Raw genomic sequence first — 21,641 nt, forward strand, 5'->3', positions numbered from 1 at the left:
AATCTGAATTAGATTATTTTCCTTGAATGTTCTTCTTAATCTCTGTGTCTTTCCTCATTCCTTTCTCTTTGTCTGTAATACTCCCCACCATTTCTTTCTGTGAACCACCAACCCGACCTTTAATACGGCCTCCTTTATGAAGTCTTACCTGATCCTCCCTAGACAAATGTTCTCGCTCCTGTTCCGATTCTCTCAATGTGAGTACTGTGACCTCCTCTGCAATACCTATTATTCTCTCAGTTAGGTATTTCAGAAATGAAATTGGAATCATTGTAAGAGAAATGTACCACAGAATGGACAGGGTTAGAGTTGGCCTTAAGAATAACTGGATATGAGCATTTAAACACGAAATCCTGGTCTTTCCCATTTTCCCTATGTGAACCACCGATGCACGTTCTATCATGTTCAGGAATTGAATAATTACTGCTTCCAATAATTTTGTGAATATTTAAAATATGTGGCTTAGTAGAACCATTTTACTATCATGAAAGCATTTTATAAAATTCATATTCAGATGACATCTTAATTTATCAAGAATATGTAAAAAGATGCAATTGAACTAAATGGACTAAAGATGCTATGAAGGAAAATAGCCTATTGAAGAACGATGCACATATGTTTGCAAACAAGTATAACCACAATGCAATGTGATAACTGTTATATTAGTTGCATATATAAACTAGCACAAAAGAAATATTGAAAAGTCTGCTAATTCCAGCTGAGAGAATCAGGATAAGCATTCATGAGTAAATATTGGAGGTGGATCTTGAAGTTCAATTGGTATCCAAAGTCAGTAGGACATGCACAAAAAAGAAAATAGCCTGGGCACAGGTGCTATGGTTGGAAAACAAATAGTATATACTTGGAGGATGGGAACAAACTACTTTTAAAGCTAGGAAATCTGCGTTTAACTATTTAGATCGTTGCAGATATGTAGAAAAGTTGCTGCTATAAAAATAAGAAGTAATACTTAGGAACAAATACACTTAAAAACAGATGTGTCACTGTTTCTAAAGCCCTTCCCAACAGAATACAGCTCAGAACCCAACTGTTGGTTCACAGAATTGTCTACTGATATCCAAAGATACCTTGGAAGTAGGCTATCAACATTTTGGTTACAGATATGATATTGAAATTTTTAGTTTTATTTCTAAGACTGAAAAATATTTACAAATGTAAGTTTTCCCTTTTTAAGAGTGACGGATTTATACTCTCTTCCCACTTCTATAGTTTCCAATCTTCATAAACACACATTTCCTTTAATGGACAATTATTAATTAATTGTTAGTTAAGAAAAGAGGTGTGACTTCAAATATTTGCTAATTAAAATATATATTTTTTAAAATTCTAGAGTTCAAACTAAAGACAATAAAGTCAATGATCTTATTCATTCCAGACACCTGAGCACCCCATATAATTTCAAATATAGGTATGTCCTACAATGGCCACTATTTTTTCATCAGTAATCGCAAGCTACATAGATGTCATGTATCAAAACAAAAAAAAAAATCCAGATTTCCTCTTTGAAACCCATAAATATTTTAGACAAGCAGAAATGCAGGCCCGGTACAGTGGCTAACGCCTATAATCCCAGCACTTTGCGGGGCCTAGGCGGGAGGATCACCTGAGGTCAGGAGTTCGATACCAGACTGGCCAACACGGTGAAACACCATCTCTACTAAAAATACAAAAATTAGCCAGGCATGGTGGTGGGCCCCTCTAATCCCATCTACTAGGGAGGCTGAAGCAGGAGAATTGCTGAAACCCGGGAGGGAGAGGTTGCAGTGAGCAGAGATCACCCCATTGCACTCTGGCCTGGGCAACAAGAGTGAAACTCTGTCTTCAAAAAAAGAAAAGAAAAAAAAAAAAAGAAGAAGAAGAAAGAAAAGAAAAGAAATGCAAAATGATGCAGAGCAAAAACCATTATGTAAACGTTGTGTCATTCATTTTGATATTACTTTAAAATCATCAGTGGCCGTGTTAGAAAACAGAGAAAGAGAAAGAGGAAAGCAGATTAAAAAAAAAAAAAAAAGTTTTCCCAACTGAGCAGATCACACCAATTACATTTGAGCAATAGTACTCAATATCATTACTTTTAGTCCATTACATAACAATACTTGTAAACACAATTTGTTTGGACTATTATTTTTCTTTAGGAAGATTCATAAGAAATCACATTGTACACATAGTTATGAGAATTTAAAAATGTGTATTCAGCATTCATTTTGTTAATTTATGTTTAGTTAATGTTAGTGATGTAACAATTTTAACAGGTAGAAAGAAAAGCCCTGAAAGAAATAGATAATGTCTCAGTATTATGCACAAAAATGTTTTCATACAATGAGTCAGTATATTCTCTTGGCTCCTATTTCTTATACCATTAAGATAGACTCTTTACACAAACTATAATTTGATTCAAATTCCCTTTAAGCTCCCATACGATTATCTTTGATACTGTAACCTTTTTAACCTCTTAGTTTCTACAATAATTTCCATTCATCTGACTTCTTGAGAAAATTTATAGGAGTCAGTAGATTTTCTCAAGCATTCTAGCAATAAAGATTTTTGAGTATTGCTACTTATTTTGCTATACAACATTAACGAGTGCGCTGACCTTCCAAGAATCAATTTGATCTGATAGATTGTAAATTTATTAAATACATAGGAAGTAACACCTCTTTTATATGCACTTTAACTTATTAGCACAGAATCCTGAACAGAGTAGAAACTCAAGAAATATACTATTTGAATAGAATTTATTTTTCATTGGTGTAATTAGTCTGTTTCTTATATTATGGTACTAGTAAAACACATTCATTTAATTCATATAACAGTTGATGTAACCCACCTACCTCTGGTTCTTAGTGTTTTAACTTCAACTTATTTAAATAGTCAAAATAGCTGACTTTAATATAATGAGTTAATAGATCTGTGAGAAAGAATTTGTTATGAAACAAGTCAACACAAAAGCAGAGCAAACTGAAAGCTTTAGCTACTCTTTAGTGTGAAATGACCTGAAGCCTTTTAGTTATCATTTATAACTGACCAATGATAATCATTGAACTTGATTATCTGCATTTTTGCATTTTTGTAGTATGCATTTTTGTAGTTAAAGATGGGAGTTCAAACATTGGATTTCCATCTGACAAAAGTTTTATTGTATTTCTTAAATATTGGATGAGGAGAATCTTGCTACTTAAAAATAAACTCTGAGTCAAAAATTACTTAACCTCTGTAAAACAAACTGAGTTGTTTCAACCGTAAAATGGCAATAACTAAAATACCTGTAACTTACCAGGCTGTTGTTAGGGTCACACAAAATTATATATGTAGAAAGGAGCTGTAAATTAATCATCAAATATTGGGCATCATTTCAATTTGTGCAATGTAATTATTTAATATACATGCAACACCCCAGTGTTTGACCATTTTACTCTTCTAAAATACTTACTGGTATACACAAGTTGAAAGCCTTCATCTGTCCCTTCAGAATCGGAATTAAATTCTAGCCAGAGCTGATTTGAAGTACTACTAAGTGTCAGTCCACGCATAGATGCACCAGTAAAGGCACCTAGTAGATGAGTTGTTTTATCTTTTCCATCGTAAATCTGTAAAATATATTTATAATTTAAATGTAAATGTGTCAATAATAATTCAGAGCATGCATTTACATGTATGAAAAAGAGAAAAGTGTACTTTTTCTAAATCAGATCAGTACATTTCCTAAGGACAACTAAATATATTGGTTTCTATGAACACAAAGTTAAGGAAGTTATAATTCACATGTATAATTTTAAAATTCCAAGCTTAGTATACTTTAAGTAAGACTTAAATCAGATGATATAGCTTCTGTTCTTATTATTTTAAAAATGCTTTTTCTGGGAGACAATTTAAAATTAAGAATATCTACCTAAAGATTGGTTTTGAAAGTTGGTTACTTGGTTAGTTGGCTGTTTCTCTGCAACTTTCTCAAGGAGATCAAACACTTGCTTTTCCAACAACATGATTAATATAAAATATATTTGTGTCTGGTGCAGTTGTAACTTTTCCATGTTCGTTAACTTGTTTCATATTTGACATTTTAAAAAATATTAAGTTAAAGGAGTTCTAAATGCTTTTAGAAACAACTTAATAAAGCAAAAATACACAATAAAGAAATTGATAAGCTCCCACACATCATTCTCATTTTTCTGAAGGTATAACTACTTACTGTACTAATTTGTTTTTCTTTTATTAATGCATTATAGACATCTCTTCAGGTCAGTAATACAAATTCTTCTGTTTGAGAGATGTATGGTGACTCCATCATAACTTGCTCTACCATTCCCGTATTAATGAACTCAAGTTTTTGCTACTACAAGTAATGCTGATACAAACACTCTTTTACTTGTAACCTCATGTTTTTCGGTACTTGTGCTTCAGTAAAAAAGTTCTAGAAATACGGGATTCCAGAAATATGGGATATGAAATATGCGACATGTTCATATATTTCTAGATAGTTTTCTAAAAAGTATGTAGTAATTAAATCCAGGGTTTACCAACAATGCATAGTACCATTCCTTTTCCTGTAAGGCATGCATTCCCAACATAATCATTATGACCTCCAAGGTGTAAAAATTGGTTCTTGGGAGCAATAATATTTTAGATATTACAATGATTTGTGGTTCTCTAAAGATCAACTCTCCCTGACAGACTTTATTCTATACTATTTTGTTTCACGGAGTTTCATGGGCTTCTTAGGTGAACAATAATAACAAGAAAAAGTGGAGAATACTGCTTGAAATTACTGGTCTGTTAGCTCAGATTGCCTTACTTACTCATGGCCTGGTGCTAGAGTAAAAATTATGTTAGATTCCACATCTAGGGATCTTGCCATAGCATAAGTGTTCCTCCATAACTACATTGATGTCACCTAAGAGATGATTTTTAGGTGGTATACAATGGAATATTTTGTTATTATTATATTAGTCTGTATATTTTTCTTATAATTGATAGTTGGTTTTAATCCGATGATTTATTTAGAATGTTTTAATATGATTTTAAATAAAAACTTGTGTATAATTAACCTTTCTTTCAAAGTATCTTTATTAGAATTTAATGTTAAGGTTATGCCAATTTTTTTTCCAGGGCCCCTAAATGTTCTTTTCTAACCACATTACCCTAAACATTTTCTACAAAGAAATTCTAAGTCTCCACTGATAAGGACTTTCTTGCACGCTCCATTTGTAATTGATGGAATCTATAGACTTATGTATACCCTCTAGGCTTCTACAGTTTGTTTACTTGTTCTTTACAGCAGAGAGAAAAGGTAGAAATAAGAGAAAGTGAGGAATTGAGAGTCTTAAGTTCAAGGCGACATGGTCATTGAATTCCTAACAGCAAACATTGCTTGGTCTCTCTCTTTTTATAAACACTCTCAAGTTTTTAAAAAATGTACATTTACTCTTGAGAGTATTTGGATACTAGAGGGCTGTATACACAAATTTCCTAATATTATCAGGGAATACCTTGAATCCCTGGAGGAATCTAATTTATCATGCAAATAAGTTTCTGTTTTAGTTATCAGCAAGAATTTCTGTCTTCAACAAAATCAAACCAAATGTTGAGGTTGGTAGCTCAGGAATGCATGATTTTGGTTTGATTACATAACATTTAACTTTTCATTTCTTAAGAATAGTAGTCATTGGGGATAATTCAGAGGTAAGAAAACCTTGCTTGTGGCAAAATATAACTTGCATGTCTGTCAGTTTCAAATGTTCAATATTCTTAGAAGTATGCTTCTGAATACATTTATTTTATGATTCTATATTACATAGTATATAAATTCTGTGTTTGGAGCTGCACACTCACAATCAAATCATTTAACCACTAGATCCAGTGGATCTTATTTGTGGTGATATTATCGAGATATCCCCAATAATATTTTCCTTGTGTTACCCTTAACTTCTCACCAACATATAATTTAATTGTTATGAAAAATATAAACATAAATAAAATATAAACAATTGTTTCTTGGATAAAACTACTTCTCTATTTATGTGTGGATACATTGTAATAACTTTCAGTTTGCCAAAAATAGCCAAATAAAGGGAGAATATAAATAGAGCAAGTAATTAATGTAACTGGGGAAGTAAAAACTGGTTGTTGAAATTTGTTTTTAATTTCTTTAAAAAGTCTTTCCTAATTTTTAAAAAATCTTCAAGAGTAATGAAAAGCAAAAATTAATGATAGATAGTAGAAACATTACTTTATACATATAAATTTTTCCTATATGTAACAATGTAAAAAGTAACAAAATAAGTCAACATTTAGTTATTTAGTTCTATGTCTGTGTTAGGTGCTGTAACTAAAATTAAAAAAAAAAATAGTAAGACATCATTCTTAACCTAAAAATAAAAAAATATATATAAACACAAAATTCTCTGTATATTCGGTTAGAAGCGTACAGTATACCTTTTTTTTTTTTTTTTTTTTTTTTTTTTTTCTTAAAGACAGGGTCTCTGTCACCCATGCTGGAGTACAATAGTGTGATTATGGCTCACTGCAGCCTCAACTTCCCCCAGCTCAGGTGACACTCCCACCTCAGCCTCCCAAGTAGCTTGCACTATAGGCACGCCCCACCAAGCCTGGCTAATTTTTGTATTTTTTGTAGAGATGGGGTTTTGTCATGCTGCCCAGGCTGGTCTTGAACTCCTGGACTAAAACTATCTCTACATCTTGGCCTCCCAAAGTGCTGGGATTATAGGCATGAGCCACTGAACCAGGCAGTACCTATATATATGTTTTTTGGGTTTTTTTTAAGAAAAACTTTTTATAAGACTTTTTTTTAAAAAACAATCATTTAAAGAAAGGGCATGATGAAAGAGCTAGTACTTTCAGGAAATAAAAATTATTTTAGGTTCAGCTGGGTGAATCTAATTCAGCACCAAAATCTGCTAGCTACAATGTATTTAACATTGTTGAGTCAAAAGGCAGAAAACAAATACTGTTGAAGCTCCACTATAATCATCAGAATAAAATGAAACTGGATCATTCAACTATGAAATTTTGGAAGCATGCATAAAATTGCTTAATCAAAATGAAAGGCAAGTGTTAATTAGGAAGCCTTTAAAAAGAGAAGAGTTTTATAGTAATGATCAAGTCAATGCTATTTAACTCATAAATAAAATCCTTCAAATGTAGTTAAATAGATGAAAACCTAAAGGCAACAAAGGGATAAAGCAGTATAACCAAAGATAAATTACTTTTAAACTAGTCATGAATACAAGCATACAAATAAGAAAACAAAACGAACAAAATATGCCTTTTGTTCAAAAGTAAATATATAGTACAAAGTGATTAAATTGGGTCTGACTAGAGCAATAGGACTTTTATTTGAGACTGTTACTGCTCATATTTCTATTCTAATTAAAATCAAGATCTTTAAGCTTGTTTTTGTCTATTTAAGTGTAATCTCCTTTTTCTTTAATGTATATTATTATTATTAAATTGACTTAAGGATTAATATCATGAAAGGTATTGATGGCTTTTATTAATGTTAATGAAATTATTTGATGAGACTCTAATTTGTTAAGATGTTGCAATTGTCTGATTATTTACACCAGAACAAACTAAAACTTAACATTGCTGTGTTTTAATTGTCAAATCTGTTTGTAATAAATCTGGTCCTGAAATTAGTTATGGTGGACAGACTCTCCTAAATCCAGTAGGTTAAACCATATTATAACAAACTACTTATCAACACCCCAAACTCTTGCTGTTGTGAATGATATATAAATATATAAACAGAAAGCATGTTCTAACTCATTTATCTAATGAATTAGCAAGTGAGGTGTTAACCTGAATCCAAGAGCAGAAAGTAAATATAAAAGTAAAATATGAAGACAGAAATTACACATACATATATGTATAATTATATAAACCTCCAAATTATTCCTGTTCTTGGATCCTAGCATTTTTACTTTTGGTCATTTGTTTTATGGGTTGATTTGGAAATTAAATACATTTTCTAAAAAGGTGAATTAGATGTCAAGTGTGCATATAAAATAAAGAACAATTTTTATAATGGTCAATCAAAAAAGGCTCTATTCTAAAACTTTTTATATTCTCTGCAAAGATAATGTAAAATAGAGTAGAGAACTTTTATTTGCATTCAATTATTTAGGTTTCTAAAGTAGCTACATAATGTATTCTCAATTATATGAGCTAGTATGTTTTAGTGAAGGAGGAGGGAAACAATGAAGGACCAGCTTTCCAGGGACAAGCGGTTTTTGGTTGTATAATAGAGCTGAAGTTCCAACTCTACATTAAAGTTCTGCAGCTTATTACAAATCATTTTATTTTCCTGATACTTAATGGAAGAGGATGAAGGGTTTTATAAGGCCTAACATAGCAGTCTATACAAATTGGCACTTTGAGAGTGCTTTTGAGGGGAGAATTAATACAAGATTCCAATGAATAGCAAGCAGAATTGGCAGATATGTGTGCTGGACATATAAGATCACTGGTGTGCTAAAAAATGTTTAACAACCAGCTCTCAAACAAACAACAACAACAAAAAACTGTTAAATGTGTATATTTGTACATAAGGCTTTTAAAATAGCATTTATTGCAATAAACAAACTTTTCCTAAGAAGGGTTAGAAAATAAAATTTTAGGCTTTGGGAGGCATACCATCTCTGTCACAGCTACTCAGTCCTGACATTGTGGCACAGGAGCAGCCATAGACAATATGCAAATGAATGGACATGGCTTTCTCCCAATAAAATTTTACTTACAAAAACAAGTGCCAGGCCCAGTTTGGCTTTCACACTGTTGTTTTCCAATCCCTGATTTTAGGGAGGTGTCGAGCAATGTACAAATGGTAATAAAATATACAATATTCAGGACTGTACATTTCATATAACTAATTGATTTTTAAAGAATGCTTTTACTGTTTTTGCCAGACTTTTGTGTATGCAATTTATGATTGCAACTGACAAACAAGAGTATTTCCTAAATAAATACTGCTTGATTGTTTTTAATGTTAACAAATAAAAGGAAAGTGAAAAATCAAAAACAAGGTTATGTCAGAACTTCCTGAATTTGTAAATGATATGAGCAACTATTGGTTAATTGAATAATAGTTTTCAAATACTGAAAAAAATTTCTTCAATATGTAGTGCTATTCATAATGTAATGGCCACAGACACAACCCATTTCCACTTACATCTATATAATAAGCAAACAACAAGTTAAGTCATGTTTTGTAGCATTTGCCAGTTTCCACAGTGTAAATATTCCCATTGGCCAACATCAAGCTATCATTGAATGTGAATGTGATGTCACTGTATGTGCAGTTGGGAAGAGACGTGACAGGGCACAGTGTGGCGTGGTATTTCTACCATAGGGATACAATATACATAAATAACCTCAAAAGCACAGATAATAGTAAAAGTAGTACAATAATTAGGAAATTTAAAAAAATTGTATTTATTGTTCTTGTTTTTAATATAATTTAAGTTAATTTAATTGTGATTTAATTACAATCTAATTGTAATATAACTTAATTTTTGGTACTGGCTATGTTCAACAATCAGCTCTCAAAATTACTGAAAATTTAACAATACGCTCTCACAAGTGCTACTCCCAAAGACTCACACATAGATAGGAAAGAAACTTGAAAATAATACATTTTAGAAAATAACAGGTTAATAACCTTATCATATCTCTACAAGAATGTTATTAATCAAGTCCTTTGAGTATCTAATTTTTAATAAATATGACATCATTCCTCCTAACATTTTCTCTCCCAGTTTCAAAAGCAATTTTGAGTTACTTTATTGACTTTTCTCCATAATCATCCATAGTCTACATTTTGCATAAGAAATAAGTCTTTAGACTACACAATGCTAACCATGGTAAAAAGATTGCCTTGAATTTTGGAATAGAATAAATTCTTTTCCAAAGAATAAAGGAATGCTCTGCTATATTCCTTTATTCTGAACATTGTCCTTAGTTTTTATTTGAAAATAACAACAAACACAGCAACAATGAAAACAGAAAATAGTATTTCTCATTGGTATTCAATTTTCATTCTACCAGGCTGACAATGGGAGCTATTCGATGTTAATTGCATAGAGCCTACATATAATAAACCCCTCTTATAAATGTTAATTGAAAGAATTAATTAGATTACATATTTACAAGTGAGAGTGAGGAAAGAAGTTCAGTATTTCTGCCATATCCTATGTCACTTTGAAAAAAATAAAATAATCAGACTCCAAACAAACTAGAGAAACATTCCCTAGATGAGTTAAGTAGAAAACAAATTAATTAGGTTCTGATTTAGGTTTCTAAGACAGGACCTTGCATCGTGTCCTTTTTGGGTGGAAGAATAATAGAATACCAATAATTAGAAAACAGGGAACATGTACCTGGCTTTCTATCTGGAGCCCAGAAAAGTAGGAAACATGCTTGCAGAAAAGAGGTACCAAACAAACAAACAAAAAAAACAGTAGGTATGTGCGGTTGGTGGGGCAACTGAGCCTGAGCCAGTCACGTGGAATTCTGGCGTAACACAGTCTCATATACAGAGTAATTGAAAAGTGCTTCTTATGAGCAGAACAGAATATACTGCAGAGAGCTGGTAGATGCAAAGAGGTTTTGCAGTTGGGATAACTGGGATCCAGCAGTAGATGCCCAATTGTACTGCTGACTTCAGAACAAATAGCAAATGAGGGAGCGCAGCAGCTGCTGCCACAAACAGATAATGCCCTAGGACAAAACGCACTTTTCATTTTTGACAACTTGAAGTCTTGATGCCAAAATATGTGCAGACGTTGAACTGGCAAATACAGAATTGACTGAGTTTATCCTGAATTGACCTAGATTGGTTTTCTCACTGCCCAGCAAAAAGGTTGTTGAAAATAAAAATTAGGTCACTTATACAAAAATCTTTTGCTACATTTCTTGCAAATATTTTTCCAGACTCTGAAATATATTCCTATTACATGAATATTCACTGAACACTTGCAGGGGCAAGCACTGTGCTGAGTGCTTTATAAACAATCATTTAATTTAAAAACATTATCTAATTTAGTCATTATAGCAATACTGAATGTAAGTTTTTATTATTATCAGAATGTTTCAGGTGAGGAAGGTGAGATTTAGAAATCTTGAGTAATGTTTTCAATAATTGTATGACTATTAAGTGGTAGGTTTGAGATTTGAACCTAGGTTTACCTAACTCTAAAGCCCATTCTTAATGACAAAATAGGTGTGTAGAAAAATAATCTGGAGCATAATGTGTTTTCAAAGGTTAGAATAAATTTGGGCAACGTTGATTGAGTGGGCATGTTTACCTAATAATATATCACCAAATATAACCCTGAATTTTATAAGCTATATTTGGACAAAACAGCACGGCAATGGGAAAAATATTTAGAAGTAACTATGTTGTATAAAAATATATTCACTTTTCTTAGATTAGAAACAATAACAATTGAACTTAATTAGAAAGGAAACATGTTTCTCTTGCTTTACATAGAAAGTAGCTGAAATTATATAGTAAATTTGTCCTTTCCAGAAGAAAAAAATATTTATTGAGCATTTATTATATGACAAGCATTGTTCCTAGATGCTTGAGTTAAAGTGGAGTTAAATAGTTCCTGCTGTCTTATAGCATGCGTTCTATTGGAGAAGATAAAAATTGAAGGAATGAACTACGAATGCATAATATTTCAGGTTGTAGATCAGTGCTATGAAGAATAGATCAGATTAATACTATGGAAAGAGATGATGGAGGTAAGTTTACCAGTTTATAGGAGGGTCCATTGAAGACTCTCATCATATGACATTTTAGTAGAGACCTGAAGGAAATGAGGGACACAGCCATGTGGTTATCCTGAGGAAGAACATGCAAGCAGAAGACATAGCCTGAGCAAAGGGCTTGGTGTTGGAGTGTGTGATGTGGTTTGAACGTTTGTGACTTCCAAATCTCATGTTAAAATGTGATTCCACTGTTGGAAGTGGGGTCTGGTGGAACGTGATGGCATCATGGGGGCAGAACCCCCATGAACACCATCCCATTGGTAATAAGAGAGTTCTCTCTCAGTTAGTTCACATGAGGTCTGCTGGTTTAAAAGTCTGGAATCTGGGGGGGCGGAGCAAGATGGCCGAATAGGAACAGCTCCAGTCTCCAACTCCCAGCGCGAGCGACACAGAAGACCGGTGATTTCTGCATTTTCAACTGAGGTACTGGGTTCATCTCACTGGGGAGTGCCAGACGATCGGTGCTGGTCAGCTGCTGCAGCCCGACCAGCGAGAGCTGAAGCAGGGCGAGGCATCGCCTCACCTGGGAAGCGCAAGGGGGAAGGGAATCCCTTTTCCTAGCCAGGGGAACTGAGACACACAACACCTGGAAAATCGGGTAACTCCCACCCCAATATTGCGCTTTAAGCAAACAGGCACACCAGGAGATCATATCCCACACCTGGCCGGGAGGGTCCCACACCCACGGAGCCTCCCTCATTGCTAGCACAGCAGTCTGTGATCTACCGGCAAGGCAGCAGCGAGGCTGGGGGAGGGGCGCCCGCCATTGCTGAGGCTTAAGTAGGTAAACAAAGCTGCTGGGAAGCTCCAACTGGGTGGAGCTCACAGCAGCTCAAGGAAACCTGCCTGTCTCTGTAGACTCCACCTCTGGGGACAGGGCACAGCTACACAACAACAACAACAACAACAAAAAAGCAGCAGAAAGCTCTGCAGACGCAAACGACTCTGTCTGACAGCTTTGAAAAGAGCAGTGGATCTCCCAACACGGAGGTTGAGATCTGAGAAGGGACAGACTGCCTGCTCAAGTGGGTCCCTGACCCCTGAGTAGCCTAACTGGGAGACATCCCCAACTAGGGGCAGTCTGACACCCCACACCTCACAGGGTGGAGTACACCCCTGAGAGGAAGCTTCCAAAGCAAGAATCAGACAGCTACACTCGCTGTTCAGAAATATTCTATCTTCTGTAGCCTCTGCTGCTGATACCCAGGCAAACAGGGTCTGGAGTGGACCTCAAGCAATCTCCAACAGACCTACAGCTGAGGGTCCTGACTGTTAGAAGGAAAACTATCAAACAGGAAGGACACCTACACCAAAACCCCGTCAGTACATCACCATCATCAAAGACCAGAGGCAGATAAAACCACAAAGATGGGGAAAAAGCAGGGCAGAAAAGCTGGAAATTCAAAAAATAAGAGCACATCTCCCCTGGCAAAGGAGCGCAGCTCATCGCCAGCAACGGATCAAAGCTGGACGGAGAATGACTTTGACGAGATGAGAGAAGAAGGCTTCAGTCCATCAAATTTCTCAGAGCTAAAGGAGGAATTACATACCCAGCGCAAAGAAACTAAAAATCTTGAAAAAAAAGTGGAAGAATTGACGGCTAGAGTAATTAATGCAGAGAAGGTCCTAAACGAAATGAAAGAGATGAAAACCATGACACGAGAAATACGTGACAAATGCACAAGCTTCAGTAACCGACTCGATCAACTGGAAGAAAGAGTATCAGCGATTGAGGATCAAATGAATGAAATGAAGCGAGAAGAGAAACCAAAAGAAAAAAGAAGAAAAAGAAATGAACAAAGCCTGCAAGAAGTATGGGATTATGTAAAAAGACCAAATCTACGTCTGATTGGGGTGCCTGAAAGTGAGGGGGAAAATGGAACCAAGTTGGAAAACACTCTTCAGGATATCATCCAGGAGAACTTCCCCAACCTAGTAGGGCAGGCCAACATTCAAATCCAGGAAATACAGAGAACGCCACAAAGATACTCCTCGAGAAGAGCAACTCCAAGACACATAATTGCCAGATTCACCAAAGTTGAAATGAAGGAAAAAATCTTAAGGGCAGCCAGAGAGAAAGGTCGGGTTACCCACAAAGGGAAGCCCATCAGACTCACAGCAGATCTCTCGGCAGAAACTCTACAAGCCAGAAGAGAGTGGGGGCCAATATTCAACATTCTTAAAGAAAAGAATTTTAAACCCAGAATTTCATATCCAGCCAAACTAAGTTTCATAAGTGAAGGAGAAATAAAATCCTTTACAGATAAGCAAATGCTTAGAGATTTTGTCACCACTAGGCCTGCCTTACAAGAGACCCTGAAGGAAGCACTCAACATGGAAAGGAACAACCGGTACCAGCCATTGCAAAAACATGCCAAAATGTAAAGACCATTGAGGCTAGGAAGAAACTGCATCAACTAACGAGCAAAATAACCAGTTAATATCAGAATGGCAGGATCAAGTTCACACATAACAATCTTAACCTTAAATGTAAATGGACTAAATGCTCCAATGAAAAGACACAGACTGGCAAACTGGATAAAGAGTCAAGACCCATCAGTCTGCTGTATTCAGGAGACCCATCTCACACGCAGAGACATACATAGGCTCAAAATAAAGGGATGGAGGAAGATTTACCAAGCAAATGGAGAACAAAAAAAAGCGGGGGTTGCAATCCTAGTCTCTGATAAAACAGACTTTAAACCATCAAAGATCAAAAGAGACAAAGAAGGCCATTACATAATGGTAAAGGGATCAATTCAACAGGAAGAGCTAACTATCCTAAATATATATGCACCCAATACAGGAGCACCCAGATTCATAAAGCAAGTCCTTAGAGACTTACAAAGAGACTTAGACTCCCATACAATAATAATGGGAGACTTCAACACTCCACTGTCAACATTAGACAGATCAACAAGACAGAAAGTTAACAAGGATATCCAGGAATTGAACTCATCTCTGCAGCAAGCAGACCTAATAGACATCTATAGAACTCTCCACCCCAAATCAACAGAATATACATTCTTCTCAGCACCACATCATACTTACTCCAAAATTGACCATATAATTGGAAGTAAAGCACTCCTCAGCAAATGTACAAGAACAGAAATTATAACAAACTGTCTCTCAGACCACAGTGCAATCAAACTAGAACTCAGGACTAAGAAACTCAATCAAAACCGCTCAACTACATGGAAACTGAACAATCTGCTCCTGAATGACTACTGGGTACATAACGAAATGAAGGCAGAAATAAAGATGTTCTTTGAAACCAATGAGAACAAAGATACAACATACCAGAATCTCTGGGACACATTTAAAGCAATGTGTAGAGGGAAATTGATAGCACTAAATGCCCACAAGAGAAAGCAGGAAAGATCTAAAATTGACACTCTAACATCGCAATTAAAAGAACTAGAGAAGCAAGAGCAAACACATTCCAAAGCTAGCAGAAGGCAAGAAATAACTAAGATCAGAGCAGAACTGAAGGAGATAGAGACACAAAAAACCCTCCAAAAAATCAATGAATCCAGGAGTTGGTTTTTTGAAAAGATCCACAAAATTGACAGACCACTAGCAAGACTAATAAAGAAGAAAAGAGAGAAGAATCAAATCGACGCAATTAAAAATGATAAAGGGGATATCACCACCGACCCCACAGAAATACAAACTACCATCAGAGAATACTATAAACACCTCTACGCAAATAAACTGGAAAACCTAGAAGAAATGGATAATTTCCTGGACACTTACACTCTTCCAAGACTAAACCAGGAAGAAGTTGAATCCCTGAATAGACCAATAGTAGGCTCTGAAATTGAGGCAATAATTAATAGCCTACCAACCAAAAAAAGTCCAGGACCAGATGGATTCACAGCTGAATTCTACCAGAGGTATAAGGAGGAGTTGGTACCATTCCTTCTGAAACTATTCCAATCAATAGAAAAAGAGGGAATCCTCCCTAACTCATTTTATGAGGCCAACATCATCCTGATACCAAAGCCTGGCAGAGACACAACAAAAAAAGAGAATTTTAGACCAATATCCCTGATGAACATCGATGCAAAAATCCTCAATAAAATACTGGCAAACCGGATTCAACAACACATCAAAAAGCTTATCCACCATGATGAAGTGGGCTTCATCCCTGGGATGCAAGGCTGGTTCAACATTCGCAAATCAATAAACATAATCCAGCATATAAACAGAACCAAAGACAAGAACCACATGATTATCTCCATAGATGCAGAAAAGGCTTTTGACAAAATTCAACAGCCCTTCATGCTAAAAACGCTCAATAAATTCGGTATTGATGGAACATACCTCAAAATAATAAGAGCTATTTATGACAAACCCACAGCCAATATCATACTGAATGGGCAAAAACTGGAAAAATTCCCTTTGAAAACTGGCACAAGACAGGGATGTCCTCTCTCACCACTCCTATTCAACATAGTGTTGGAAGTTCTGGCTAGGGCAATTAGGCAAGAGAAAGAAATCAGGGGTATTCAGTTAGGAAAAGAAGAAGTCAAATTGTCCCTGTTTGCAGATGACATGATTGTATATTTAGAAAACCCCATTGTCTCAGCCCAAAATCTCCTTAAGCTGATAAGCAACTTCAGCAAAGTCTCAGGGTACAAAATTAATGTGCAAAAATCACAAGCATTCTTATACACCAATAACAGACAAACAGAGAGCCAAATCATGAATGAACTTCCATTCACAATTGCTTCAAAGAGAATCAAATACCTAGGAATCCAACTTACAAGGGATGTAAAGGACCTCTTCAAGGAGAACTACAAACCACTGCTCAGTGAAATAAAAGAGGACACAAACAAATGGAAGAACATACCATGCTCATGGATAGGAAGAATTAATATCGTGAAAATGGCCATACTGCCCAAGGTAATTTATAGATTCAATGCCATCCCCATCAAGCTACCAATGAGTTTCTTCACAGAATTGGAAAAAACTGCTTTAAAGTTCATATGGAACCAAAAAAGAGCCCGCATCTCCAAGACAATCCTAAGTCAAAAGAACAAAGCTGGAGGCATCACGCTAGCTGACTTCAAACTATACTACAAGGCTACAGTAACCAAAACAGCATGGTACTGGTACCAAAACAGAGAGATAGACCAATGGAACAGAACAGAGTCCTCAGAAATAATACCACACATCTACAGCCATCTGATCTTTGACAAACCTGAGAAAAACAAGAAATGGGGAAAGGATTCCCTATTTAATAAATGGTGCTGGGAAAATTGGCTAGCCATAAGTAGAAAGCTAAAACTGGATCCTTTCCTTACTCCTTATACGAAAATTAATTCAAGATGGATTAGAGACTTAAATGTTAGACCTAATACCATAAAAATCCTAGAGGAAAACCTAGGTAGTACCATTCAGGACATAGGCATGGGCAAAGACTTCATGTCTGAAACACCAAAAGCAACGGCAGCAAAAGCTAAAATTGACAAATGGGATCTAATTAAACTAAAGAGCTTCTGCACAGCAAAAGAAACTACCATCAGAGTGAACAGGCAACCTACAGAATGGGAGAAAATTTTTGCAATCTACTCATCTGACAAAGGGCTAATATCCAGAACCTACAAAGAACTCAAACAAATTTACAAGAAAAAAACAAACAACCCCATCAAAAAGTGGGCAAAGGATATGAACAGACATTTCTCAAAAGAAGACATTCATACAGCCAACAGACACATGAAAAAATGCTCATCATCACTGGCCATCAGAGAAATGCAAATCAAAACCACAATGAGATACCATCTCACACCAGTTAGAATGGCGATCATTAAAAAGTCAGGAAACAACAGGTGCTGGAGAGGATGTGGAGAAATAGGAACACTTTTACACTGTTGGTGGGATTGTAAACTAGTTCAACCATTATGGAAAACAGTATGGCGATTCCTCAAGGATCTAGAACTAGATGTACCATATGACCCAGCCATCCCATTACTGGGGATATACCCAAAGGATTATAAATTATGCTGCTATAAAGACACATGCACACGTATGTTTATTGCAGCACTATTCACAATAGCAAAGACTTGGAATCAACCCAAATGTCCATCAGTGACAGATTGGATTAAGAAAATGTGGCACATATACACCATGGAATACTATGCAGCCATAAAAAAGGATGAGTTTGTGTCCTTTGTAGGGACATGGATGCAGCTGGAAACCATCATTCTTAGCAAACTATCACAAGAACAGAAAACCAAACACCGCATGTTCTCACTCATAGGTGGGAACTGAACAATGAGATCACTTGGACTCAGGAAGGGGAACATCACACACCGGGGCCTATCATGGGGAGGGGGGAGGGGGGAGGGATTGCATTGGGAGTTATACCTGATGTAAATGACGAGTTGATGGGTGCAGTAGACCAACATGGCACAAGTATACATATGTAACAAACCTGCACGTTATGCACATGTACCCTACAACTTAAAGTATAATAATAATAAATAAATTAAAAAAAAAAAAAAGTCTGGAATCTGTTGTCCCTTTGCTCTCTTGCTCCCTTTCTCACCATGTAATACACCAGCTTCTCCCTTCACCTTCTGCCACAATTGTGAGCTTCCTGAGGCCCTCACCAGAAACCCAGCTGATGTTGTGCCATGTTTGTAGAACCTGCAGAACTGTGAGCCAATTTAATCTCTTTTCCTTATAAATTTTACAGCTTCAGGTATTTATTTATAGCAATGTAAAAAAAAAAAAAAAAGGCGGGGGGTGGGGTACTAATACAGCATGCTTGCTATATTTGATAAACTGCCGGAAGGCCATTATGCCTGGAGTGGAGTGAGCTAGAGGAAGAGTGGCAAAAGGAAAGGTCAGGAACATTAAAATTATGCCAAATCATACAGCCCATGGTAAGGGCTTTAGATTTTACTTATAACGAGATGAGAAACATAAAAAGGTTTAAAGCCAAAGCGTAACATGAAAAAGGGTCACTTTTGTTGTTGATTTTGAAACAGTCTATAGAGTATGCTATGGTCTCAATATTTGTGTCCCCCCCAAATTCATATGTTCAAATCCTAACACTCAAGGTGATGGTATTAGGAGGTGGGGCCTTTGGAGGCTAACTGTTCATGAGGGCAGAGCTCATAAATGGAATAAGTGCCCTTATAAAAGATATCCCAAAGAGCTTATTCATCCCTTTAGCCATGGAGTTCACAATATGAAAATGACTCTTTGAGGAAGGTGGCCATCATCAGACACAATCTGCTAGTGACTTAGTCTTGAACTCACCAGCCTTCAGAATGTCAAAAAATAAATGTGTATCATTTATAAACCACTTAGTCTATGTTATTCTGTTATAATATCTCACATGATCTAAGATGGTGGAAATAGGAGGATCAATTAGAAACAATGTCAGTTACACAAGTAAGAGATGATAATTTAGACCAAGGTTATTTACGAAGGTGGGAAATGATTAGTTCCAGAACTTTGAAGGAAAGAACCACAGAATTTGCTGAGAGACAATATACAAAGTGTGAAAGAAAAAAGGAAGCAAGAATGAACTCTATTTCATCATTGAGTAATTAGTTTCTATCTACTAAAATAGAGAAAAATGAGGAGAGAGGAGATGTGTGTTTTGAACTGATGAACTTTGAAATTCCCGTTAGTCATTCAAGTGGAAATAGTGAGAGATCATATAGATAGAAACTGGATTTTATCACAGGTCAGAGCAGATTTTGCATTGGTTGTGCTGTTCTGTCAATGTACTTCAAGGCACATATGTTTCAAAGTTTTTTTTTTAATGTGAACATTAAAGTTTTTTTGTAAACAAAATATAGGTCATATATCTTTTTAGATTCCTTAAAGCTGTAGTGTCAAGTGAAATCCAAACCTACCTGTGGTGTGTCATTAAAGTTTTCTAAAAATAAGTAAGTAGCATGTAAGAAAATTGTCGCTTAACCCACTTACTGTTCGTATATGTAAACATTAATAGTTGAAGGCATGTAAATTATAAGAGTTTCCTATACAATCATGGATAGGTTTTATATTTGTTCTATCACCATTATAAAAACACATAATTAGCCAACATTGTTCATAGTGAACAGTTTAAAATACCCATTAAGTAAGCACATTGGAAAAAAAAAAGATATATTCCTAAATGATCATTCTGCACCAGTTTTGTTCAATTCAGAATGGATGCAGTGAAATTTCCTTTCCAGTTTAAGTAAGAATCACCATAGAAATTTTTATTTCATTTATTTTTATTTTTATTGCCTTTTCGTGGCTAGAAAATGTTCTGTTTGCCTATATAGGATTTTCTCAGATGCTATTAAAATTATTCATCCACCTTTGAAAAATGGCACAAATGAATAAAAAAGTTTTTCAAAAAAAAAAAGATTTCAATCTGGTATAAAGTTAATGACTCAAAATTATCTAGTAATATTGAGGTCAAATTTTATTATTTAGAGTAACAGTCTGCTACCTTTGAAGCACTACAGTAAAACATTTTGACATATAAATGTTCTTCTTTTTAACACTAGAGCCAAAGAAGGATATAATCATAATTACTACATTGATGGTCATCAGATAATCTGGAGAGCTTTACAAAAATCCAAATTCCCACGTGTAGATGAACTGAATCAGAAAACCTGGGAGGAGTGCCAGAAATTGAAACTTAAAAAAAAAAATCTGGAGGAGTCATATGATGGCTTACACTTGGAACTCACTGGTGCAAACTCTACTGGTGTGATTTTAAATAACTAAAGTTCTTTATAGAAAGAAAGGAGAAGGAGAGAAGAAAAAAGACAACAGGTGAGTGAGCAAGTGAGTGCCTTCCTGGACACTGAACTCTCAGAGACAAAAGTTGTACACGAATGTTTGCATGGAAATAGATGTAGATACACACACATATTATTGTTGGTATTGTTATTTTTGTTTTGGTCAGAATCCAACATAATTATGTCATATAGTAAATGAAACCAGAAAAAAAATCTCTCCTCCTAAACTTGATTCTCATATAAGGATTACAAGAGAGTGTCATTCCAAAAAATGTAATCAATGATACCACATAAAAGAAAAAGCAATGATTTTAAATTCTCTCAGTCAAGGGGCAGCAGGTTTTATAATGGGCTCTTTGTTTTTATTTCTTATTATATCCTAGTCTAAATACAGGAATCTAACTGACTCCACTATGTTCGATATTGTAAAGTACTGGAGATGGGGATTAACTTTCCTGGATTAGTTTTCAATTAGGCAAATAACTTTCCACCCTAAGATGACTTTGCGCTCCATAATTTTTGAGAATTAATAATATATCTTTTTGAGGGTTCATCTTTCTGTTTGTATATAACTAAATGTGTTCATGTCAAAGGGTATCTTTCAGCTAATAGTTGCCCATCGGATTAATGGGAAGAATGAGGTAACATTAAGCATCTTATCTCCTATTCTGGCAGAGAGACCATGAAGGAGACAAATTTGGAATCTAAAAGTTCACCCTAAATAGAGTGACTTGCTGAAACTGTTTTAAAGTACTAATTCAAAATAAATCTCAGGCAAGTCTTTGAGTAGAAGGATAATTGAATTGGTATGTTTCTATTATAATATTTAGTATATAGTATTTTCAACTTTGGGGAATGTATATTCTTGGAAAATTAAAGAATTCTTAAAAATCGTTGGGGACACAAGTTTTTAAACTTTTTACACATATAAGAGAAATCTGTATTTGAAGAAATCCTTTAAAGGGCCTTAAATTGAGTCTTTTTTTTTTTTCTGCCTTCTTTCATTGCTCCCTATTATATCCCCTTGTGTTGTCACTTATGACTGAAGTGCCACCCTTCTCAAGGTAGCAC

At 35.2% G+C, this 21,641-nt stretch overlaps 1 protein-coding gene across 1 annotated transcript in view; it reads right to left on the reverse strand.

The window, feature by feature from the left end:
- CSMD3 (CUB and Sushi multiple domains 3) overlaps window positions 1-21,641 on the reverse strand; it is a 1,234,679-nt gene that overhangs the window by 311,084 nt on the left and 901,954 nt on the right. The window contains exon 24 of the mRNA XM_025394338.1: window positions 3,452-3,608. Coding sequence (XP_025250123.1) covers window positions 3,452-3,608 — 157 coding nt within the window. The remainder of the gene's footprint in view (window positions 1-3,451; window positions 3,609-21,641) is intronic.

The sequence above is a fragment of the Theropithecus gelada genome, chromosome 8 (assembly GCF_003255815.1).
Source record: "Theropithecus gelada isolate Dixy chromosome 8, Tgel_1.0, whole genome shotgun sequence".
Taxonomy (NCBI): domain Eukaryota; kingdom Metazoa; phylum Chordata; class Mammalia; order Primates; family Cercopithecidae; genus Theropithecus; species Theropithecus gelada.